General features: G+C 38.1%; 1 protein-coding gene across 6 annotated transcripts in view; it reads left to right on the forward strand.

Moving 5' to 3' along the window:
- OXR1 (oxidation resistance 1) overlaps window positions 1-26,238 on the forward strand; it is a 490,018-nt gene that overhangs the window by 230,720 nt on the left and 233,060 nt on the right. For 5 of the 6 annotated variants that reach the window (XM_063642917.1, XM_055287029.2, XM_055287030.2 and 2 more), the window contains one exon: window positions 18,016-18,212. In XM_063642917.1, the coding sequence (XP_063498987.1) occupies window positions 18,016-18,212 (197 nt within the window). Of the gene's footprint in view, window positions 1-16,818; window positions 16,869-18,015; window positions 18,213-26,238 lie in introns of those variants that run through there. The other variant, XM_063642915.1, reaches the window with a different exon arrangement.

A 26,238-nucleotide genomic window follows, 5' to 3' on the forward strand; every position in this document is an offset into this window, starting at 1 on the left:
GGAAAGTGTGAACAGAACAGAGACAGGGAGGAGGAGCATAGAGATGAAGCCAGTGAAGTAGGCAGGGGCCAGGTTATATGGGATCTTGCAGAGTATGGCGAGTGGTTTAGAATCTCCTCTCAGTGGGGTGAGAAGCCATTGGAGTGACGGACACGATCTGAATTATGTTTTTTAAAAGCACTTTGCTCTTCGTGTGCAGAATGGAATGAGAGAGGAAAGAGTGGAAGCGGGAGAAGGAAGCCACGGTGGTATCCAAAAGAGGAAAAGTGGGTTAGCCTAGGGTGATAGCCAGAGCACTCTTTTAGGACTCTCCCAGTGATCCTTGTTCTGAAATGCCTCTTGCCTCTGCAGAACAAAATCCTTTCCATGTAAATAGTTCCTGTTTCAATGCAAATGGGAAGGATGGTGTACTTCCTCCACATCTGTTTCCTGTTGCAGGGCTTGGGACTGTCAGTGCTTTTTCTCCACATGGAGATTATTTTGAAACATCCAGGTGGTTTTGATAAAATCATATATTCTTAGAATATTATTCTTAAGCTGCAATAATGATCCTACAGATAGAAAGATTAACATAAACTCACTAAAGAAATGTTAACTGCCAGCAGATTAAGGCAATATTTCAATTCATCATCTATAGTACTTTGGGGTTAAGCTTTGACTTGTAGGATGTGATTTACTAACCAGTAACAAAGACTCCACCCAGCTGGAACCTCATTCCAGACATGTTTGTTTTGATAAGATTCTTAGATACTGAAACATCATTTTTAAAAAGCTGTGCTTTGGGAAATCAATTTGGGGGATTGTATCAGGAATTACAGGCAGCAATAGCTTCATAAATGTGCAACCCATGCAGCTTCCCAGGGCCTGTGCTTAGCAAGGCTTCACACCTGGTTCGACGCTGTGCCATCACTGTCTTGAATTCCTAATAATTTTTTAACAAGGGGCCTCACAGTTTCATTTTGTACCAGGCACCACAAATTATGTAGCCAGTCCAGAATTCAGGGCTCAAAACACTCTATGAAAATCTGTTCATCTGCTAAAAGATATAGAAAGATAGAGACAGGAAAAGAGCAGACTTGAATAAAGGAATTCTCAGAAAAGCAAATTATCAATTATAGAATTTGAGACTTTTTAGTCTAGTGGTTCTCAGGTGTCTGTGAACAGTCCATGCCCACCTGATTTTTACCTCTCCATAGCAAAATCACAAGAATGATGATGCCATTGGGTTCCTATTTTTTAGCTAAATTCATTCAACTCAAATATCTGCTCTTTATTCTCAGATTAGATTCACCTATAATTTTTGCCCTAAAAATATTTTTGTTTTGTATAATAACATGTTGGCAATAGGTAGAAGCTATTTCTTTGTATTTAAAGTACCTTCTGTAAAAGAAAACTTGACCACCTCATTTCAGCTCAATGCTTCTTGGCAGAAAAGAAGAAGCCCTTTATCCCACTCCTGTACCTTTACCTGTTTTTTCTAATCCCAGCCTCACTTTTCTCTTATTGTAATTATTCTCAATGCCAATGGCTCACCATTCACAAATACCTAAACTCAGTTTTGTACAACTGAGTAAAAGGTAATCAGAAACAAATCCACATGAATATTAGAACTTCTGGCAAGGCAAAATTAAAATTAGGGAAGGATTACCCTCTTGCAACCAAACTACTTATCTTTTTTTATAGTTTTATTTTATAAACCCATCCTTTTTATGCCCCAAAGGATAGCAGCATTTTTCTTTCCATCTTTGTGTCTCCAGCATTTAGCACAGGGCATTGTACTCAAAAATCCTTCAATGAATATATAGAAACTAAATAAATATAAATAAATAAAAATTTTAAACTAGAAATGGAAGTATGTCTCTCTTCCATTTACACCTTCTTTGGCAGTTTCAACCCTTCCTTCGCCAGAGAACAATAATGACCGTAAGAAATGTTAATAAAGATACATTACATCTGTAACAGGAAGTTAAAATTAGACATTTTCTCTCTGTTTCAGCTAAAACTGAGAAGGTACCTATTACTCCCTCATTTCAAAATGAGGCATGAGCCCACCAAATAAAGCCTTGAAAAGCTGGTAGTGAGGGACTGATTTCATGACCCTTGGCTGACCACCCAATACAACAGTGTGGAGATTAGAGCAAGGTTTTCAGAGAGGGCTGTTGTTGATGTTCTGGGAATCCTGTCCTATCCCAACCCTTAAGGGTAAGGGGTGAGGGATGCTTTTACCTTATCCCAAATAGGTAAGAGGCTTCATTGAAACAAACTAAAGAGCTTGGGGGAAACAATGGGTCAGACTTTGTGTCAAATCTGAGAAATGAAAAGGGGGAGAGACTACAGCTGCTTGGAGATCTGACAAGGGAATGTAAAGAGCTGCCATCCGGTGAGTAGGCTGAAACCTACAGGGCAAAGAATATTTCCTGTTGGCAAGATGTGGCCATACAAGAGAGAACTGGCCTGAAAGAGTCTTGGATCTTGTCCAGAACTGTCCTGCAAGAATCTTAGTTCTCTTCTACCTGGGGGAGGGAGGTAATGTGAGCAGAAAGAACATGGAGGTGTACTGTCAGAGCCCTGGGAAGGAGCTATAAGTGACCAGTGGGAAGAGCTGCTTTCAGTCACAAAGAGCAAGCTGCAGATAAGATATCTCTCCAGTGAGGAGAAGACAAAGAACTCCTAAAATATCCTACCCAACAAGAGAGAGTCAGCTTTAAACACCTAACAAAATACAGAGAGCTGATGCCAGCAAGTAAGATCTCTGGAATTTAGTACAGTGCTTTGAACATAGAAGGGACTCAACAGATGTTGGTGAACACAAAGACCTGTTCCCTCGTTAGGCTAATGTTGCAGGAATGATTCTCAGCTTTGTACACGTGAAGGAATTATGAGGTTCAGGTTAGGTGTCTCACTTCAAAATTTCATTTTTAGTCCAGACCAGTGTTGTTTTAATTTTACTACACTCACAGTGAAGAGGAGTCCAGAGGAGCACCCTTGAAACTATAGTGCTAATATCAAGTTTGTGATGTAGAGCAACTAAGTGTTTCGGGAGAGGGCTTCAAGGCGTCCTTTCCTGTGCTGTTTTTACAGTCCAGGTTATTAAGCTTATCTTAGGTGAAGTCAAGCTTTAAGTGGTAGTCACTATGTGCCTGGCAGAATACAGGGCACTGAAGGCTCAAATGGGAATAAGACAATCCCTGACCTCAAGTGGCTTATAGTGAATGGATTAAAGGCAATTATTTATCATTTACTTAAAGTATAGCATGAGCTCAAGAAATCTTAGTTACATTACTGTCACTATAATATTAATAGCTGAACTAGGCTTCCCAACAGATGTAAAAGCCTTCTAATCTAGAGATAAATAAAGATTGTACTTTTGTTATCATCAGATTTTATTATTCTTTGATGATGATTGACTAAATATACTAATGAGGATTGAAAAATATACTGCTTTAAATAGTTACATCATAATTTCTATCAGTCATGCAATTAAAAATACATATATGGATACATATTTTTTCTATTGCCCCTTTTTTCCTGGCTTTGTTAATGTATAATATATTGCTTTTCTGCATTCACTCTCCATTTGATTTTTCTCCTAATGTAATTTACCACCTGCAGAAGTATGAGGCCTGGAAAATGCAGGTGTGAAATGCTCATTAGCACAATACCAATAAATCAACACATGTTTAAAAGAATCTTCTACCTATGTCTTAAACTGTGCATTCAGTCATAATTTTCAGATTTCAAAATTGGTCCAGGTTATAGATCAGGAGATAGCTCTATTTTACATAACTGTTAGGAATGCTGTGGTTTTCTAACCAGAGAGATATGACAGTAATTTCTTGCGAAAGACTTGGAACATTGTGACTGAGCCAAACTAAGAATGAAAGAAGATGGAGAAAATAAACATAACCACATGTCCTATAAGTCTTCTGTATGAAGACAGGTGTGAAGCCTATGAGGAGGGGGTCATTGATTCATGAATTGATTGATTCATTTATTAATTCATATAGTATATGTTTTTGGTGTGCATATAATTGCAAAGCACTATATTGGATACATAAAAGAAATGTACTTCCTTTTAGAAGTGACTTCTAAAAGACACTCCCCATCAGAGTGTCTAATGAAATGAGAGAGACAGAACAAAATGGACATGAACAAATCCGCTGGTAGACTTTATGATAAACACCATGAGAAGCAAATGAGCAGAATGCAGTGCTAAAGAGTAACCTGGGGTGAAGTGGGGGCTAGGGAAGGAGGATGAGAGACAACCTACTTAAAATTGTGGGGATGGTCTTTCAGAGGAGACTTAAAAAATAAAAAGCAATCAGCAATTCAAAGAGCATTCCAGGCGGAGGAAAGAATATATGCAAAGGCCCTCTGGACAGAAAGAGATTCACATATTTGGGAATCTTGAAGGATATCAAGGCAACTAGGACATGGGCAAGAAAAGTGGCCCAAGGCAGAGATATCAGGGCCCTATGGACCACTGAAAGATGCTTAGAAATTCATCCAACCACAGTGGAAAGCCATTCAGTTCTTTAAAGTGGGAGAACAACCCATTTGCTTGATGTTTAAAAATGCTTGCTCTGGCTGCTATAGCAGAGTAGGTAGTAGGGGACCAAGGTCTAACCAGAGAGAGCAACATGGAGGCTTTGGTAACAGTCCAGAGAAATGATGACTAGGAAATGAAGAAACTTAAGATATAATTTGGAGGTATAATAGAAAGGGTTTATTGATGAATCAGAGTTGGAAAGTGTTACAAAGGAAAGGAGCAAATATACTTCAAAGTTTCTGTCATGCGCGACTGTGTAGGTGCCTGCTGGTGCCATTTCCAGAGATTGGGAAGACCAGGAAGAAAGTTAGGGTCGAGTTTAGAAATCAAGAATTTGTTTTGGACATGTTAAGTATAAAATGTGTTGCATGTAATAGATAATGCCAAGTAGCTAGCCGAATATTTAAGTTCAAAGTATTGAGGAGAACTTTGGAGGTAAAAACAGAGAGTTTTGGCCGGGCGCAGTGGCTCACGCCTGTAATCTCATCACTTTGGGAGGCCGAGGTGGGCGGATCACGAGGTCAGGAGATCGAGACGATCCTAGCTAACATGATGAAACCCCGTCTCTACTAAAAATACAGAAAATTAGCCAGGCGTGGTGGCGGGCGCCTGTAGTCCCAGCTACTCGGGAGGCTGAGGCAGGAGAATGGCGTGAACTCGGAAGGCGGAGCTTGCAGTGAGCCGAGATGGCACCACTGCATTCCAGCCTGGGCGACAGAGCGAGACTCCACCTCAAAAAAAAAAAAAAAAAGTTTTCAGGATATAAATATTTAATCCCAAAGGAATAGACTACAATATCTAGGGAAAGAGTGAAAGTAGAGCGGAGGGAGGCCCAACTGGACCAAGTGGATTAGGCCCCTGGATATTCCAAAATCCTTAAGGATTGAATCAAAATTACAAAATATTTAGAGGTCAAATAGAAAAAGAGGACTTGGGTCAGGTGTGGTGGTTTATGCCTCTAATCCCAACATGTTAGGAGGCTGAGATGAAAGGATTGCTTGAGCTCAGAAATTTAAGACCAAGCTGGGCAACATAATGAGACCCTGTGTCTTCCAGAAAAAAAAAAAAAAATGTTGGGCACAGTGGTGTGCCCCTGTAGTCCCAGGTCCTTGGGAGGCTGAGGTGGGAAGATCCCTTAAGCCTAGGAGTTCATAGGCTGCAGTGAGTTATGATAACAGCTGCCCTCCATCCTAGGAGACACAGTGAGAGCCTGTCTCTTAAAAAAAGAAAAGAAAAAGAGGGTCATTCAAGGAATAGTGAAAAAGGGAATATTTGAAGAATTATGTCAGGGAATCTATGAAAGTAGAATGTTTCAAGATAGAGGGAGTGGTTGAAAAAAAAGTTGAGTATTTATATGTACCAGTGTGTATCATGCTGAATACTTTATCTGGATGGTGTTATATTATCCATTCTATAGACTACTGAGTTGAGTACTGTTATTAGATCCATTTTACAAATGAGGAAACTATGGAGAGATTAAGTGTTTTGCCCAAGATCCCATAATAAGAAGGCAAGTGTCGAATGCTAGGCATTCTAACTTCAGAGTCCATAGTATTAACCCTTGTGCTATTCTCTTCCACAAATACACTCAGCAGGTAAAAGGCTGAGAAAAATAAATATCAAAAAGTACCTTTTGAAATTGACTACATGAAGTTAGGAAAACCTGAGTCGTTTTGTGAAAGCGGTGAGTACAAAGCAGTATTTTGGCGAGGGTTGTGCAGGGAATCGGCGATGAAGCTGTGTGCTGAGAAAGAGAGAAGAAATTAGAGGAAGGGAACGGTGGCCTTACAGAGAAACAGACTTGAAGTGATGTGAAATGTCTGAGCTGGGTGAATGCTGGTAGGGATAAGTGAGCAGGGAGGGAGTGAACAGGATAAGAGAGATCACTTCGGAGTAAAGCCTTGAAAAGGGAGTGTAGGAGGAACTTTTTCTCCCTTTCCTGCATCCCTTCCTTTGTGCATAAAATAGAAATGTTCTTCCTTTCTGAAGGATTTCAAAGAGAATGTTGGCTTTTCTTTCATTCTCCCTAACTCATGCCTCCCCAAAGGAAGAAAAGTGACTTCTGAGGCTGTGAAAAGGAAGGACTCTGGCTGCATGACCCAGCCTCCTCTAGCTTCTTCTTTTAGGACCTGATGGCTCTCAGCATGTCCATCTTAACTCCTGCTGCCCCTGGGGCAATCTCACCAGGACACTGCTTCTCCAAGTGCCAGCTTGGGGTGGGGTCCTTGCCCCCTGTGTCTATTTCTCAATTAGTTCAGGACTTATAGAAGGAAGAGAGTGGTTAGTACATTAAAACCCCTGGTATAAAGAGGGAATGCAATTAGGTTTAGAGAACATGTGGAGAGACTGGCTTTGGCAAGAAGAGGATCACGTTCTCTTCTGTAATAGAAAAGTTTTAAAATAATGGGGAAAGATAATGTTTATAGAGTCGCTGATGAGAAGAAGAAAAGTGATTCCTGTAATGTAATTTTTAAGATTTTATAATTTTTTTCTGAATAAAGTCTGAAATCCAACTTGGTTGTATTGGGAGCACTACATAGCTTTCATGTGTGAAGCCACTATCATCTAAGCAGACGAAAACTAGAACAGATACACCTAGTGATTCTCAAACTGAGGAGGAGGACATGGTATGCCCTGTCTAGGGTAGCTAATCCGAATTTAGATAGGGCAGCTTTCAAAAGAAATCATTTCAATCAACAATGTAATCAGTAATGCAATCGTACATTTTAAAAAACCACAAAATGTCATTTTTACTTAAAACATTTATAATGACTTAAGGATGTTTTATATTCATCAATAGGATGATTTAGTTTGAAGAAGTCAAGAAACAATGGGTTACCCAGAGTGTTTTCCATCCAATTCCTGAATTAAAATGTAGCTAAGAAACATATTTTCTGTGCCTTCTTTTCCTGTCTTTTGTGTCTTCTTTTGGGGAAATTTAAGATGATAGATTGTTGGACTACATTGTCATTTTAACTATAAACCACTGGACTTTGGCCCAGATTATTATTACCTGTAGAAGCTATCTTGATTAAGTTTGGAGTTGCCTTATGTTGTGCATAAACAAAACTACATTTTAATCAGCTTGTCCATATGCTTTATAGAGACAGTTTGTAATAGGCCTTGTTAAAAATAGGTTTCTTTAATCAGCAATATTGGATAAAAGCCTAAAGTCTTAAAATAGTCTTATTTATTCTGATTCCTTCTTCCTAAAATGAATAAACAGAATGAAATCGATGTGGCAATAGCATGTTACAAATCACTCCATCAAAGGTAATGAAATTAAATTTCATCTCTGTGAGTTACTGCAAAAGACTGTTTAACATTTACAAGCATTTGACTTCCAAATCCTTCAAGCCCTAATCTTTGGATTTACATAATGTGTTCCTGCTTTCAGGCTTTTCCAGTTGAAAGACTTTGAAGTTCCAAGGCAAAAACTGAAATAAATTGGAAATTTGTGTAGTTTCAAAGTGAATGCTTGTGATACAGTGACATAATCAGAAAGCACATGGGGGAAAACCCATACAAATTTTGCTAGTATTAACTCAGTGTTTGAAACTTTATAGTAGAAAGATGATATGCAGAATTCTTAAAGATTGCTCCAAGAACACATGCTACATATTTCTAATCAATAAAATTAAAATATCTGATCACTAGGTTATTGAAAGCATTAGATCCTGGACTTAAATCTAGATCTTTGATTTTAGAGCCCTTGCCCTGTTTTGTCCACCAGGGCACTATAGAAAATTTTTGCATAATGATATCAATATATCAAAATTGCAGAGTGTTCATTTAGAAATTATAAAATGCCTTAGTGAATAAAAAATTGAGATATTATTTGGATTTATCTTAGTATTAATGGTGGAGAAGAAACTGTTTCTTTTATCTAAGCTGCAACAAACATTCTTTATTTTTTCTTTAATCAGAGTCTCGCTCTGTCGCCCAGGCTGGAGTGCAGTGGCGAGATCTAAGCTCACTGCAGCCTCTGCCTCCTGGGTTCAAGCAATTCTCCTTCCTTAGCCTCCCTGAGTAGCTAGGACTACAGGTGCACACCACCACACCCCGCTAATTTTTATATTTTTAGTAGAGACGGGATTTCACCATGTTGGCCATATTGGTCAAGAACTCTTGACCTCAAGTGATCTACCTGCCTCAGCCTCCCAAAGTGCTAGAATTACAGGAGTAAGCCACTGCACCTGGCCCCAACCCATATTCTTATAATGGGATAGGGAGGAGGCTATGTTATGTGGATGCATTAATTTAATCATTTTATCTGCTACCAAATATCAAGTCTTTTTTTAGTTTATTTTCATAGGTTTGTATATGCAGACTTGCTTGCTTCTTCGTGGATTTTCCCCCGTAATGAAACCATTCATTCATTCAACAATTTATTTCCTAGGTGCCTACTCTATGACTAGCTCTGTGCTAAATCCTAGGAATGAAATGATGAACAGACTAGAATTTCCATGAATGTAGTAATTAAGTTGATCTGGTGGTGTGCACTTCTGATAGAAAATGCTTCTCTCATATTACCTCTTTCTCTGAGCTGATGCAAGAATTGGAATATAAATAAACCAGCTGGCAAACTTAGAGGATTTAGATGTCCTTTTCATTAAAGGTCAGTAAGAAATGCTAACGTTTTATGTTAGCGTTTATTAAAATCTGACAAGGCAGAATTAGTTTGGGGTTTAATTTCTAGTATTCATAACATAAAATTAGGTATAATAGCAGTGAATCTATGTATGCTTCTATATAATTATTATTATTCTTTATACTGGCCTAGCCCTTCAGAGAGTTAAATTCAACTACATTTAATGAGAGGATTTCTTGTTTTTGTTAGAATTTCTAGCAAACCATTTCTGCATGTCATTGCACCTGTGGCTTAATTCTTAAATTTTTTGTTCTCTGAATTTCCAAGATAGAAAAGCATAAATTTCTTAGAGTGAATACAGGGTTAGAAACACATCTTGTTATAACAAACTATCTAGTTTCAGCATCCCATTAACTGTTGCAACACCAATTTGAATTCCCAAAGGATACTTCTGTTGAAGCATTTTTGCTTTGGTTTGGAACTGTAAAAGTAAATTGTGTAATTCCCGATTCCACGTTAATGAGACTTTCTGTCTTAATCCTCCTGTTTGAGGGCACAAAGAATAGTATGGCCACTGCAATTACTGAGCGGGCTAGAATTGGAATATTCTATACCCCCAAGGGATTGTTTTCTTCTTTTAAAGCATAAGTTTCCAATCTATCATTTCTTCTGTGGTTGAGTTTCTGAATATGCTTGGGTTTTGCTGATTTTATGGTTTGTTTTTAGCTGCTGATTTTTAGTCAGACAGTATAGGAGGGGTAACAAAAACCCTCAGTTTTGCAATGTGAAAATTCTTTATGCATTTGCTCCCGAAAGCTTATTTTTGAGTAACTTGAGACTTTTGCAGCAGCCACGGTATCCAACTTGGAAAACCTGCATTCTCAGCAGCTTTCCTACTTTAAATAATATTCTTACATTAGCTCTTTTAGGAAGCAAAGAGACAGCTTCCCTAACAGTAACAAGATGTGCAAACCACAGATGGTCTTCTTGCTGGAAGTTACTGGAAAGGACTACGAGTGTTGGGCCTTTGGGGCACAGTCATTCACATGCATTCGTACACCTCACACACACATACACACACTCTCTCTCACACACACACACACACACACTTGTGTGAATATACGACAAATGAATAAGGCAAAGTGAAAATGTGTATAGCTACTACTAGTATATAGATTTCTGTGGAATTTTACAGACTGCTTTAATAGAAATGAACACATTTTATGTTTACAATAGCTTTCTTAGGTAGAGCAGGCAGATATAGCATGAATACCATTATTGTAGATAAGACTTAGATAGTCCAGGTCCTCGCCCAAGTGTAAGAGCTGAAGTTTATCTCTGTCTCCTAATTCCAGAATGTGGCCTTTGGTTCAAATTGCCCTGGTTGTATTTCAGCTTTTCTAATTTCTAGTTCCATTACTTTCTTTAAGCCTCAGTTGATACCTCTACCAATAGGACATATGCTACCTACCTCCTAAGCTTATTGTGATCAATAAATGAAATATTGCATGTATAACATGTGGCCTTGTACCTGATACATTATAAATGCTCAATGAATGTTCATGTTTGCTTTTTCAAAGCAAACATTTATACAATACTTATGCCAAATCTAAGTACTTTTTCAAATATTAGTCTAATCTTCATGTCAATTTTATGACAGATATTGTTAATATTCCCATTTTACAGATGAGAAAATAGAGGCAAGGAAAGGTTAAGAAAATTGCCCAATTGCCCAAGGTCACACAGCTGGTAAATGCCACATTATGGATTCAATTCCAGATAATCCAGTCCCAATGTCTGTAGTCTTAAAAGCTATTCTGTTATTCTCAACGTAAACAGTGGGATGTATGGAAATGTGAGTTTTATATGCTAATTTTATACTGTTTTAAATTCCTAAGGCCTAGAGAATATTCCCATATGCTATAGTGGGTTTTCTCAACTGTTGCTACTATTACCACCAATATCTTAGGACTATAGTAACTGGATAGTAGAAGATCTGTTTTTGTTTTGTTTTTTTTTTTCCAGACAACTACAGAACTCAGGAACATATCCAACTAGTTATAATCCAGACACAATTTGAATTCCACTTGATGGGAGAGGTGATTCCAGTGAAGAACTCAATTAAATAAAAACTTTTTTTGTGCGTTTCAGTCATATCATGATGTAGTTTAGGCTCAAGGTAGAGTTGTATCATGTAGTATTTAGACAAGATTACAAAACTATTAAGAGATGCAGAGCATGATAGACAAGGAAAGATGAAAAGCATTGCTTGGTAATGCCGTGAGGGGAGATAGTAGGAAAGAGAAAACCCCACAGATGTGAGAGGAAAAGGGAAGATAAGACAAAAAAAGTATGACAAGTGATAAATAATGGTTTATAAGGGTTAAAAGTGAAGAAGCTTGAAGACAGATTCTCTACAACGAAAGCTATTGAAATAAAGAATTGACCCAGATTTTGGGAGAAACCCTCCACGGTGAGCAGTGTAAAGCCACATTCAGTCACTGTTGGCCTATGCCCTGGGCTTTGGGATGTACGTTCATTCATTTAAGCCAAAAAGTGCATTTATCCTACTCAAAAAGTGATTTAGAAAATGAGTGTACGATTTTCTATGCTTCTAGTAAAATAGGAATAAATTATGCAATAGTAAAATTAGCTAATTACTATAAGAATCATTCTGTTAAAATTGGTGAGTTTTGGATATTTTCTGCCAGTTCTTTTTTTCACTAGTTTCTGTGACTTCAGATTTCATTATCAACCTACCAGGCCTTTCCTGCTCCTTGGAGAACTGGTTGAAATGGGATTGAACCCTATTTTCACAGAGTAGGAAAGTCGAGAGCCCTCCTCAAATTGCATTACCACTTCTTGTCCTTACTTCTTCATGGTTCTCTGGTCTGCATCTATGCTCCTGAGTTTGCTGTCTCAGGTCAAACCTGCATGGATTAATGTGTGTATATATATATATATACACACACACACATATATATATGCACACACACATATATACACACATATATATATACACACACACACACACACACACACTCTCAGGTGATCTATCCGATGGGTTTAGTTGTTTTCTGAAAGATTTGGGAACTGTCGTGAAAGAAATACCACATTGCATACCACATAAGGGACTCGTATTCAGTTAGTTCTGTTGTTATTCTTCACTCCTCCCTCAAAACCCACACTCCAGAATGAGTCAAGCCTCCTTCAAAATGCAGTGCAGTCCCTGCAGGCTCAGTGTTTATCGAAAGTGGTACAGGAGGAAAGGAGCCTGAGAAGTGGATATAATTTCCTCAGCATCCCTGGGAATTGTGCAGAACACAATTATAGCATCTTACATACTCTTACAAAATGATTGGAACTTGCATTTATAGAGAGCTTCCTGTGTAGATGCTGTGCTAGGCACTTTCACATGTGGTGTTTATTGATTCTTAGAACCTTTCTGGGTATATTTTATACCCGTTTTATAGATGAGGAGAGTGAGTCTCAGAAAAGCACCCAACGTTACCATGCTGAAGGAAGGCATTGAAATACGTGTGCAGAGGAATAGAATAGTTCTTCTCAAAAGCAGAGGGACAAAAAAAAGCAAAAATTAAGACAAACCATTCTGCTTATAGGAGCCATGCCAAGAGAGATGGCTTCTCTTCCTTATTTCCTAGTCTCTATCTAAGGCTTCAGCACCCATTTTCCTTTGGGAATGCAAAGCATATTCAACAAAGAACCTCGCAGTGCCTATTAAGAGCTTATTTTTGTCTTCATTTTTAATGTTTCATTTATTATCAAATAGGGTACTTTATCTCATGCACACCTACATATTCCATTATGCCATATTTACATTTGTTTAACGCATTTAATTAAGAACATTGTTAAAAATGTAAAAAGACTTCCCCTTTCACGAAATTTGGAAATTGAAAGTAGCATTTAACAGGTTTCCTTGTCAACCACAATACTCATTTTTAGAATTGTTAGCCAGTAATTCAATTACCCACACAATTCTGCTTTCTAAGAACGTGCAAATGGAAGTCTTGTCTTATGCAAGCCAGAAAACCTACTAGCAGTGTTCTAAACTTAGAACAGAAATGTGATGCCCTTCGAGTCTTGGTTGGGAAGAGTGTTTGGTGAGGAGGGGGAGAAAGAAGAAGGGGAATAACAGTGTTATTTTCTGTTTGTCTTTGGCCTTCTGCAGCTCAGTGCCACGTCCTTTGCTCATTCTAAGGAGAATATAAATAGGGCAATGAGATGCTTATATGTTTTGTAGTGCCAGTAGAGCATCATCTGTTATAGTATCTATCCCTTTATCAAATATAAGCCATCATATAAGCCAATATGAGACTTTAAATCAATTCTATAATGGGCCAATGTAAAACATAAACAGTTTCTGGTGATAAAATAATCTGCTATGTGAATTGAAGGTAAAACATATTTATAAAATGTAAATAATTGTTAATGATAATTATTGCTGATAACAAAACAGCAGCTGGCTTTTTGTATAATTTCACACCTTTCCTTTAAATCTTTACTCCTCTGAAACTGCCTTCCCCCAAAATAACTTGCTTTATATTGAAACTCAAATTTAATTTTGAAATAAAATTTATAGGATCAACTACAGAATATTGACATTTTGCATGTCAAAAACGGTTGAATATTAGTGATTTCATAGGGTTCAACATAATACTGTTAGTGCAGTCTAAGTCTTGGTGTGTGTAAGTCTGCTCTCCTGGAAAGCCATGCTAGTCCAAATAAACTTTGTTGCCTTGGTGATCCAGAGCTTATTTATCTTCTTTTTTCTTAATTGAAAAATTAAAATTATTATCGGGTACAAAATGATGTTTTGAAATATGTATATGCTGTGCAATGGCTTAATCTAATTAACATATGCATTACCTCACATATTTATTTTTTGTGGTGACAATGCTGAAAACCTACTCTCAGCAATTTTCAAAATACAATACATTGATATTTACCATAGTCACCCATGTTGTATAGTAGATCTCTTGAACTTATTTCTCCTGATAAAATTTTATATCTTTTGATCAACATTATACCCATCTAAATTCTTTATACTCTTCATTCTACTCTGCTTCTATGAGTTAAACTATTTTAGATTCCATATAAGTCACATTGTGTGGTATTTGTCTTTCTGTGCCTGGCTTATTTCATTTAACGTGTTCCAGGTTCATTCATGTTGCATATGACGAGATTTTTTTTTAAGTTCAGTAGTATTCCATTGTTTATACATGCAACTTATTTCTTAAACTGTTTTTTTTTTAATTAATCTTAATGCCTTCTTAGGTGCATATAGTATTTCTGTAGCGTTTAGCTCTAGTCTACAAACACCTAAGATAAGAATGGTGTTATTGGGAGGAACAAGGCATTAGGAAAAGGTAGATAAAGCTATACAGCATAATTCCATGTTTCCTCAAGTATAGGACGACATAGGTGATTTTTTGGTTACTACTCCTTGAAGGACTCCATTCAGCTTGCTTAACTGTGAGATACAGCTTTCACCCTAATTTCCACAAAGCAACTCAGAGTGATTCTTTTACCATGTGATGACTCCTTTGCTCAAATCCTCTCTTGGCCTCATTTAACAACCTTGAAGCTCTATATAATTTGGCCTCACTCCCCTGCCCTCAGGACCATCTTGTTTGACTTCATGTCCAGCTTCTCACCCCCTCTTTTTCTCTGTTCCAGTCATTGTGGCCTCCCTGCTCCACTAACGTAACATACAAGTCTATTTCCTGAAATGCTGCTCCCTCATAACTGCTCCCTCAGTTATCATCATGCTCCTTCCTTCAATCTCTTCTCAAAAGTCCAGCGGTCTATGAGCCCTACTTGGCTGTCCCATATATAGCAGTACAAATGCATACCTTCATTCCCTATCTCTTTTACTGTGCTTGATTTTAATCCACTGCACTTTTTGCCACCTAATTTGTTATATATTGGCTTGTTTACTTATCACCTGTCTCCCTCCATAAGAATAAGGGCTCCAGGACTGCAGTTGTTTTTCCTGTGTTGTTCACTGTGTATCCTTGGTGCCCAGAAAAGTACGGGGTGGAGAGTAGCCATTCCAGGAATGAATGAACAGTTCATTTCAGCTCATGAGAAGTAGGGCACTGGATAGGGAGAACAGCCATTTCCAGTGAAAAAAAAAGGGTTGTTCATTAAATGTCACTCTACTCTGTCAGTTTCTAGGAGGCTGGAATGAAAATAGCTTCACTCTATTTATTTTTATTACTACCTTTTTGTGGCAAGTAGCCATTGTCACCATATATAATCTTCATTGTAAATGAATACAGTAGTACCCCCTTATCCACAGTTGTGTTTTCTGCAGTTTCAGTTACCTGCAGTACAGCACAATATGATATTTTAAGAGAGAGAGAGAGAGCTCATTCATGTAAATTTTATTACAGTATATTGTTATAGTTGTTCTGTGTTATTGTCAATCTCTTACTGTGCCTAATTTATAAATTAAACTTTATCATAGTTATGCATGTATTGAAAAAAACATGGTATGAACTGTATAGGGCTTGTTACTATGTGTGGTTTCAAGCATCCACTGGAAGTTTTGAAATATATCCCCTGCAGATAAGAAGCGATTACTCTATGGTAAAAGTAAATTTCTCATGAAAATGTTTTATTGAAGTATAACGTATACCCAGAAAAATCCCCAAATCGTAGATGGTTAAATGTTCACAAAGTAAATACATCCTGGTACCCAGTGCCCAGATCAGGAAACAAAACATTACCAGAATCCCATAAACCCCTTCATGTTGTCATCAATGTAATAACTCCCCAATGTTTGGCCTACCATTTTACTATCATAGATAGTACTGCTTGTGTTTGGACTTTATATATGTAGAATCATAGGGCATGCACTCTTTTATGTCTGGATTCTTTGCTCAAAACTATTTTTATGAAAATCATTCATGTTGCTGCTAATAGTCATAGTTCATGCATTTCCATTGCTGTATAAAATTCCATTCTACAGTTGATAGACATTTGAGGTTTTTTTTTCAATTTTTGTGCATTACAAATCATGCTGAGATGAACATCCTTGAATGCATCTTTTGGTTAACACATAAAAATACATGCCTTGAACTTCATTAGGTATTGCCAGACATTTTTCCCAGGTAGCATTACCAGTGTGCACCACCACCAGCAGGGCAGCAGAATTCCAATCCCTTCTCATCACTGCACTTTGTATCATGTCTTTTACATTTTAGCCACTGTGGTGGGTGTGGTATAAGTGCAATGTAGTTATAATTTGTGTTCCTCAGGACTAGTGCTGTTGAACACTTTAAAATATATTTGTTGCCAATTTGAGTTACATGAATCTATTTTCATGGATATTAAGATAATATATGAAAGAGTCGGACCGACTCAAAGAGTCGGACCCGATCGGGCTCAAACCAAAGACACGCTGGTCGCGGTCAAGAGATTTTATTGGAGGCACCAAGGCGACACCACACGGAGGAGGAGAAGGAAGGAATAAGGGGCGAGCTGCTTAGGTGCTGGGTTTTTATACTCAGTGGGGCTACCCAGGCATAGGTGATTGGCTTAGGGGTGGGGTTTTAGTAAAAGGCAGGAGGTGTTCTTCCCTGATTGGCCTTCTCTTGGCTGGCTCGCGGGGTGGAGAACCGGGAACCGGGGGTGAAGAACCCGGAACCGGCGCCATCTTACTGTGCCCATGTTGCCTAACAATATAGATCATATATGGATAAGGTAGAAATCATATCGGTCATAATTTAATGACTAAATTTAGTAAACATTGCTTTCATTAATGACTCTTTTACTAATTGATAGATTGTATTCTCTTTGCAAAGCTTTTGCTGTGGAAAATTCAGTTCAATAGAAGCTAATTGTGGGTTAATAATGAATAACCCTCCATGCTGAATGGTGTGAGGCTACCAAGGTCCAGGTCATGGGAAGCTTCCCAGACGTCACGTTGAAGCTATGTCTAACAAGCATGAACAGGGTCTGCAAGTAAGGCAGAAAAGGGAAGCCAACGTACTAGAAAAGCCTAAATAAAATTTGAAGGTGTGAAGAAGTATGAAACTTTTAGGAAATTGCAAGTGTTCAGAAAATAAAGAAAATTGCCACCATCTTGTTTATAGGGAATGAAGACTTGAAAAATGACGCTTCACATTAGCCTCCAGAAGTACCAAGGGCCAATAGTAAATTGGACTTAGGGTTCAATTACATTAGTTGTGTAGCTTGAAATGTTTGAAGTTAACTCACCATCATTTACAGTGATTTTTATGCCAAAGGAAATATGCATGAGCAGGGAAATATTTCCTGGATAGCTTTTTGCTTTCCGTGTTAGGCCTTATATCAGCTATCTAAAATGTAGAAGTGAGCAACACATTTATTGTTATTGAGAATGCATAGTAAAATAACATGAATTCTATCATTTTTACAGCTAAGATGCTGTTATAGATTAAGCAGAAAAACACTGGCAGCCTCTGGTTAAAAAATAATGATTTTATTATTCTTTTTGGAGTTAACATTTATTTTTAACTAATGTTTCACTGTAGTATTAAAAAATTCCTTTGAGAACTAAATACTATATTCAAATCCATTATCTTTGACACTATATTTTAATTGGTTATTAAAAAATAAAAGCTCTTTATCACCTTATATTTTAATGAAATCTTTCAAAATGATTAGGCAGAAGATATTTTTCCTTCTAGTTTCAAAAATATTTGTAGAATTTTTCTTAAAATACTGTAGGGAATGTCTATCATTTCTGAATAGACGTGGTTATATCTCAAGGCTAAATATAACTCAGTTGTTGAAAAAATATGAAAAACATGGAACAAATGTGTCTCTAGAATCAGGATTCACACCATGTGGTATTCTTTATTTCTAGGCTGAAGAAAAAGTCCCAGTCGGTGGATATTAATGCTCCGGGGTTCAACCCTTTGGCTGGTGCAGGAAAGCAAACACCACAAGCCAGTAAGCCCCCTGCACCCAAGACCCCCATCATTGAAGAAGAACAGAACAATGCAGCAAATACTCAGAAACATCCTTCCAGAAGGAGCGAACTGAAGAGGTTCTACACGATTGGTGAGCACCAGATGTTTTATGCAAGCGAATAGATGAAATCTACCTAAATGGCATTGAGAATTTCTGGGTCTGTTTAGTTAAGTGGCTCCTTGTTATAAAACATGTAAATCTTTCTGATGGTTTATTTGGACATTTTCTTATGTGGTCTGAACATAAAGGTGGAAAACTATTGAAAAACTTTCAGCAAAGTTAAATAAGAGCAGGCTTGAGGAACTTCTATATCCTAACCTAAGGGAAGTAAATATACATATACGTACATATACATACACATATACTATATATATATATATATATATATATATATATATCTTAGGTTTTTCAATTTTTAACTTTGTGTGCTATTTTCATTTTAGCCATTGTTCAGCCAGCGCCTTTCTTGTTTTTTGTTTTTGTTATTTTCATTTTCCCTTCAGGCTCCCAGGTCTCTGAACCTGTTCTGTCAGGTTGTTAAGACTGTGGTTGATGTCAGCCTGTGACTAACAAAGCCAGTAAGAAAGTAAAGTTATTACATTCTGAGAGAGGATAGATTACATTGTGGGTCTATTTTTACCTTACACCTTGCTTTACTTTTGAAAAATTGAATGACATCCAGGCCCTTCATAGGGAAGAGTAATAAGATATGGCTTGGGTTTTGCAGGCATTACATTGTTTCCCCCAGATATAATGATATCCTGTAATTTTTGTATTTTAACATTTAATCAGAGAGTTGCAGGCAATCAGTCCAAACAAATCAAATTACCAACTTTTGTGTACCATATTAGCCCAGCATGTCTTTGGCCTTGCTTTGTAATGAACAATAGCAGCTTTTAGTGTCTTAAGTCTATCTGAGACAAAAGTTACTAAATATCTAGTATATGGGAAAGAATGATGAGTAGGGGAGAAAAATCTACCCAAAAAGAGAATGGCTGCTTTGGCCTTGCTTATTACTTCAATTTGGAGAGATATGGTCACATCCAAAAGCTGTAATAGTAGAGACTGTGGCTTAATGGGTTAACCAGTGTTACATCAAAGAGGACCTGTTTTCTTTAAAATTTACCATCCTCACCACCCCAGTATGAGACTGTTTGTTTTAAGATGATTGAAATCTTTTTCTTTGATATTTTAGTAGCCATTCCTAAAAATGATCATCAGGAGACCAGATTTCTAGTTCTAATTCCTACACCAATTTCCTGTGTGACTTTGTCAAGTCATTTTCCAATGTATTTGGATTAAATTCCTTCCTCCAAGCTGAAGAAATGCTTCCATGTAGGTTTAGCCTTATTTCAGAATTTGGCTGCTAAAACCATGCTTTCTCTTTTCATCATTTTATGTCCTCTTGTTATATATTTATTCTCAGGCTTCCTTTTTCCAGATGGTCAAGTCTTATTTTCTAAAAGGCAACAAGCATGTGTCAATGAGACTGTCCATAGTCAGGTAATGAGAATTAATAAAAGTGTAGATGGGCACATATTTCCATTTTTAAAACTTATGCTAGCACAGTTCCTCAAATCAATTGACTAGAAAAGCTCACAAAGTCTATATAACTCCAATTACCAATATCCTCTTCTCCTCTGCAACATGTATGTCGCCTTCTATTGATTTTCTAATTGGCTAAAAAGACATAATTAGTACTTTTTCCTTCAGCAAATAAAGCTTATCCTACAAACTCAATGTTCCTTAAAAATTAGAAAAAAAAGGGAGAGATACTGACCAGCTTGGCCACCGTAACTAATGGGCTAAGCCTAGAAAATAGAAGTCTCAAAAGGGGTGGATTGCAGAAAGATGAACGATGAGTTATTTTAAATAATACCACCACTCGTGAGTTCTTCACTTTTGAATTGGTAACAATTTCATAATCAATGTGAGTGGCATGTCTATTGTGTTAAAAGAGACATCTGAACTGTTAAATATACTCTATCTATATAAACCTTTTAGTAATTTGGACCTGGAAACATTAGTTTCAAGGCTGACATATTAGCAACTGTATAATCACTGGTATTGAAAGTTCCCTTTACAAAACAAATGTGCTTCTATGTCTCTTAGTAAAAGTATTAGTAATAAACAATAAAAATTTTCATTTATTGATAATTTCATATGTCAGGGACAATTTAAGCTCCTGGGTTCTATCCTCAATTCACCCTCACAACAGCTTGGACAGGTAAGTGTTACACCCTATTTTTATAGATGAGGATAGAGCCATAGATCATTTAAAGATGGGGTCATGAGCTGTAGAGAGCAGGCTCTGCAAATTAAATTTACCTTCTCTTGTGACCCCTCAGAATCAGGCTTTCTCTTACTCTCAAAGGTTGCCATCCCCTCTGCGCTATAATAAGCTGGAGGAGTGTTGTTGTTGTTGTTGTTGTTGTTGTTGTTGTTGTTGTTTGAGACGGAGTCTTGCTCTGTCACCCAGGCTGGAGTTCAGTGGCGCGATCTCGGCTCACTGCAACCTCCACCTCCCGGGTTCAAGCGATTCTCCTGCCTCAGCCTCCCGAGTAGCTGGGATTACAGGCACATGCCACCATGCCCTGCTAATTTTTTGTGTTTTTAGTAGAAACGGGGTTTCACTGTATTAGCCAGGATGGTCTCGATCTCCTGACCTCAAGATCTGCCCACCCCAGCCTCCCAAAGTGCTGGGGTTACAGGCATGAGCCACCGCTCCCAGCCAGCTGGAGGAGATTTTATGAATAATATAGTGGAGTGATATTTTTACCACAAGTCCCAGAGAATCTCGCTGAAGGAAGCCTTGCTAACGAACAAACCCGTCTACAAGCCAATATGCTTGTTCATTGAAAGATATTTTTCAATATCTTGGTTTAGAGTTTATACTCCTGGAAAACTCTAGGAGCCCTCTTGTGGCCAAGTAAAGTGCATTTAAATTTAGCAATGAAGTTTGATACTATAGTTACTATATACATTCAAGCAATAATTTTAGGGCTTAAAGGATTTTCGAGTAAAAAATAATAACTAGAAAAATGTTGCGGCCATTGAAGTGTCTTTTAGTGGCTGCAGTGGCTTTTCTAGAATTATTTTCTTAGAAGTACAGTTATTCTTTAGTATTCAGGGAGTAGAGGGGATTGGTTCCAAAACCCTCACAGATACCAAAAATCTGCAAAGCCCAAGTTCCTGATATAAAATGGCATAATATATGCATATAACCTATGCACATGCTCCTGTATACTGGAAATCATCTCTAGGTTACTTATAATATCTGATACAATGTAAAAGTTACATAAAATGGTTGTTATACTGTATTTTTAGTCAGTATTGTTTTATATTGTTGCATTGTTACTGTTTATTGTTTTTACTCTGGAATATTTTCAATCAGTGGTTAGTTGAGTCCGTAGATGCAGAGCCTACAGACGTGGAGGGATGGCTGTGTAATAAAATTACATTGATTTAGAATAAGTAGGGGAAAGCTAGTCACTATTGATGTGAAATACATGAATCTTCAGATAAAAGGAAAGTAATCACCATGTCAGGCTGTGGTTCAGGAAAGAGGATTTTCTGCCCTGCTTCCATCACTAACTGTGTAATCTGGCACAAGTTATTTATCATCATTTGACCTTAATACTTACATGTGTACAATGAAAGAGAGAAACCAAACCTTGTCTTTCAGAGTTATTTTTCATCTTACTCTCTTTTTATGATCACAGCTGACCATGGAAAGTACTGTATAAGTTTTGTATTGCCGTGAAACAAACTACCACAATGCTAGCAGTTTAAAATAACATCGATTTATGAACTCACTGCTCTGTAGGTCAGTCCACATGGTATGACTGGCTTCTCTGCTCACGGTGTCTCAAGGCTGAAGTCAAGGGGCTAGCTGGGCTGTGTTTTCATCTGGAGTTTCAACCAGGGGAAAAATTGCTTCTGAGCTCATTCTTATTGTTGGCAGAATTCAGTCCCTTGCAATTGTAGGGCTGAGCTACCCGTTCCTTGCTTGCTGTCAACCAAGGACCCCTCTCAGCTCCTAGGGGCCACTTGCTTTTCTTGTCATGTGGCTCCCTCCACCTTCAAGCAAAGAACTTCACATCAAATCTATTTCATTTTGATCCTCTGCCTCAACCAACCAAGAATACTCTCTGCTCTTAAAGAATTCATGTTATTGAGTCAGAATCACCCGGATAATTTTTCTGTCTTAAGGTCCACACAACCTAATCACAGGAATAAAGTCCATCATAAATTCCAGACCCTGGAGTTATGCAGGCATGTACACCAGAGGGATGGGAGATCTTGGTGACCATTTTAGAATTCTGCCTATCACATTTTACAGTACCACCTGATATATACACATGCAAATACCAATATATCTCAGATGAAATTTCTTAAAAGCATTTCCATTACTATTTTGATTACTTATAGAATGGAATATTCTATAGAATATGAAATAGACTATAACATTCTATTTCATTTTTTTTAAATACAGTCTCAACTCAGTAAATTTATTTCATAGTCCATTAATGGGCTATGACCTGAAGTTTGAAAAATCACTGGACTTGATATTTGCAATCCTTCAGATACTTAAACTTCTATTATTCTTTTAAAAATAGAATTGTTAATTAGAGCTAGAATAAAAAACATTAACTTAGTGGAGTACCACTAATAGGTAAATAGAAGAAAATGGAGTGGAATTTTTTTTTTTTTTTGAGACGGAGTCTTGCTCTGTTGCCCAGGCTGGAGTGCAGTGGCATGATCTCGGCTCACTGCAAGCTCCACCTCCCGGGTTCACGCCATTCTCCTGCCTCAGCCTCCCGAGTAGCTGGGACTACAGGCACCCGCCACCACGCCCAGGTAATTTTTTTGTATTTTTTTAGTAGAGACGGGGTTTCACCAGGTTAGCCAGGATGGTCTCGATCTCCTGACCTCCTGATCCGCCCGCCTCAACCTCCCAAAGTGCTGGGATTACAGGCATGAGCCACCGTCCCCGACCTGGAGTGGAATTTTTTACTACTCCAATTATTGTTTGTGTTACATAAAACCATTTGAATTTGACAGTGAGCATAAGAAACATATCCTTCAAAACCACAGCCCCTACTTAAAGATAGATAATGAAGCCAAATAGTACACTCAGATATTTGTGATAATCAGTTTATTTCACCACCCTTCATTCAAAGAACTACATATAAGGACTTCTGAAAAATATTGTAAATTAAGCATGGAGGTAGTAAAGAAAACTGTGCACGCAGGAACCAAGCATGTACCATTGCTCCCTAAGGTATACCTGTACAGTTCTATGTGATGTTGATTCCTCACTTCAGGGAACTGAAGCTGGAATTCATATATCACGGTCTAGCTTCTGCAACTATTAGTAAAAGCTCCTGATGTCTTTCTATATGGAGGATTTTTGCTGGACAGTTAGGAAATAGGACCACTCTTGAATGAATATCCCCACAATCAGAATCACTCAGTGAAACACCAAACACTGATTAGTCCCTGATCAATCCCTGCTGTGTGAAGGCCTCATAGAAGATGCTGCTCAGAATAGAATGAAAAATGAAACAGAGAGCCCTGCTTTCAAGGCAGCCATCGTATGCTTTGGGGAAGAGCGTGCCTGGTTGAAATGAGCATACTGGTAAGCAAAATAGACAACACAGAATGTCCTAAATGCCATAGAGATGGGGGAGAGGGTGGTGTATAATGAATGAGGGATGGGGCCGCAGGAGCCAAGGGAGATTGAGAGTGCCCTGGAATCCACAAAATGGAGAAATCTCCTCAGATTGTACAGATGCTCAGAGGCCCTTTATGGGCTCCACAGAGCAAGACACCCTCACCACCATCCTCTGTTTTTGCTTATGAGCTCCCCGGCATCTGCACTTCTCTGTGCCTCCTGTTTTCTTGTGTTGGCATGTCTGTCTCCCTACTGGTTCTCAGTTCTTAGGAGGAGGGAATGGTGCCTACAATCTCATTAATCTCAGCACTTAGTGCAGTGTGAGGCACACAGTTAAGTGCCAAATAACTGTGGAGGGCAGAGAGGATAGTTAGAAAGGGTTATGAATCTTGTCCTTCGAAGTGGAGGAGGAGAGGAGGGAGTCTGCTCAGAATTCAGTTGGAGGATAAGCTTAACATTTACTGTGTGCCAGGATCTTTAAGCAATTTATTCACATTATCTCACTATCCAAAGCTCAGTGACACAGGGTAATGGCCTCACTTTCATGGAAATCAGATGTCCAGAGAGGTTAGGAGATTTGTCTAAGGTCACAGCTTCCCCAAATAGCCTAGATAGGATCCAGACCCAGTTTAATGTAATTGCAGAGCAAAGGCTCTTAAACACCACAACGTGCTATCTGTTTACCCCTCACCGTAAGTATACAGCTAAAAGATTCTTCTGTCTGTAGGCCATTAGAGAAGGATTGGAATACCTGGTGTAGCAAACAATGAGTAAGATAATTACAACCTTTATGCTTATTTTGTAAAAGTCCTCTTTTATTACTTATGCCACCTAAATGCTCTCTGCAACTTCGTAGAGAAGCCAGAAAAGCTTTCAGTTTAGCCTTTCCTCGGCAGGGCTCCTGAAAAGGTCCAAAAGGGGGGCTCCTCAGCTAACAGGTGTTTGAATAATACCTCTGGAACTTTCCTTCAGTTGAAATCTCTCCCTCTCAGGTTCTCACCTTGTCATGGGAATTGACAGTCTATTTGTCCCTTTTAATCTTGTTTGTCTTCATGGATCAACCTCTCCCTTTTATCCTATCTAAACTAATCTCACTGTAACACCTTCTTGTAAGACACAGTCTATGATTAATCATCCAATGTTCTTTACACAGCGATTTATAGTCATTTAGATTCAGATAAATGAATTAAATAAATATGTATTGAATGCCTGCTACGTTCCAGGCTATGTTCAAAGTCCTGTGAATAAAAGATTAAACTAAACTAAGGCCAGCCCTCAGGTGCTTATATTCTAGTGGGGAAGGCAGGCAATAAATATACAATCAGGTATTTAACACACTGTCAAGTAATGATAAGTTTTTAAAGAAGAATAAAATAGATTAAGTGAGAGAGGTAATATGTTATTCATGTAAAATATGTTTAAATCTTATACAATTTTTATGGACATTCTAGATGATGAATTGTCTCAGCTCTAACTGGGAAATCAATTGGCTGGATTCGATTACAGGACATTAGATGCATTAATAATAGATTTTTCAGAGTTGTTTTTCACCTTCCTTGGAATCAGATTAGCTTATGAAAAGACTAATGGAACTGATATTTGCAGCATGAAGGAGAAAATGATTGAGGGGAAATTTAATGACCCTCATGCTTCCCCACATTGTTTTCAAGAGGAGGGATCCAGATGTCCATTTCTACCAACAATGAATAAGGAGTGTGGATTAAGCTATAATTTAGAATATTGAAACTAAATATCATGGAAAATGTAATAAGTATTAGTATATACAGGGAAGTTGGTGTTTTGTTTGTTTGTTTTTTGAGACGGAGTATCGCTCTGTCACCCAGGCTGGAGTGCAGTGGCTGGATCTTGGCTCACTGCAAGCTCCGCCTCCCGAGTTCACGCCATTCTCCTGCCTCAGCATTCCGAGTAGCTGGGACTACAGGTGCCCGCCACCACGCCTGGCTAATTTTTTGTATTTTTAGTAGAGACAAGTTTTCACCGTGTTAGCCAGGATGGTCTCGATCTCCTGACTTCGTGATCCGCCCGCCTCAGCTTCCCAAAGTGCTGGGATTATAGGCGTGAGCCACCGCTCCCAGCCTGGTTTTTAAAAATGTATAGCTATTGTCTCTTCAGAGTGGTTTACGTGTCAGCTTGCCAGAGGGAAGGAGAAAATTAGCTCTCAAAGATCCTAAATTTTTTTATCAAGGCCATGAAAGCTATGTAGTCATTCAGCGGGTGCTTATTGAGCTCCTTCTTTTGCTCAGGAAGGCAGGTGAATCAATGGTGAGGAACTTGGTCTTGAGAATCTAAAGCCAAAGTTGGACCTTTATATTCCTCCTGCTAGTTATGAGACCATAAATAAAGTAGTTAGAATCTCAAATCTCGGTATGCCTCCTTATAAAAGGAAATAAAACTGTTGTTTACTGAAAGGGCTGTGGT

This window comes from Symphalangus syndactylus, chromosome 7 (genome assembly GCF_028878055.3).
Source record: "Symphalangus syndactylus isolate Jambi chromosome 7, NHGRI_mSymSyn1-v2.1_pri, whole genome shotgun sequence".
Classification (NCBI taxonomy): domain Eukaryota; kingdom Metazoa; phylum Chordata; class Mammalia; order Primates; family Hylobatidae; genus Symphalangus; species Symphalangus syndactylus.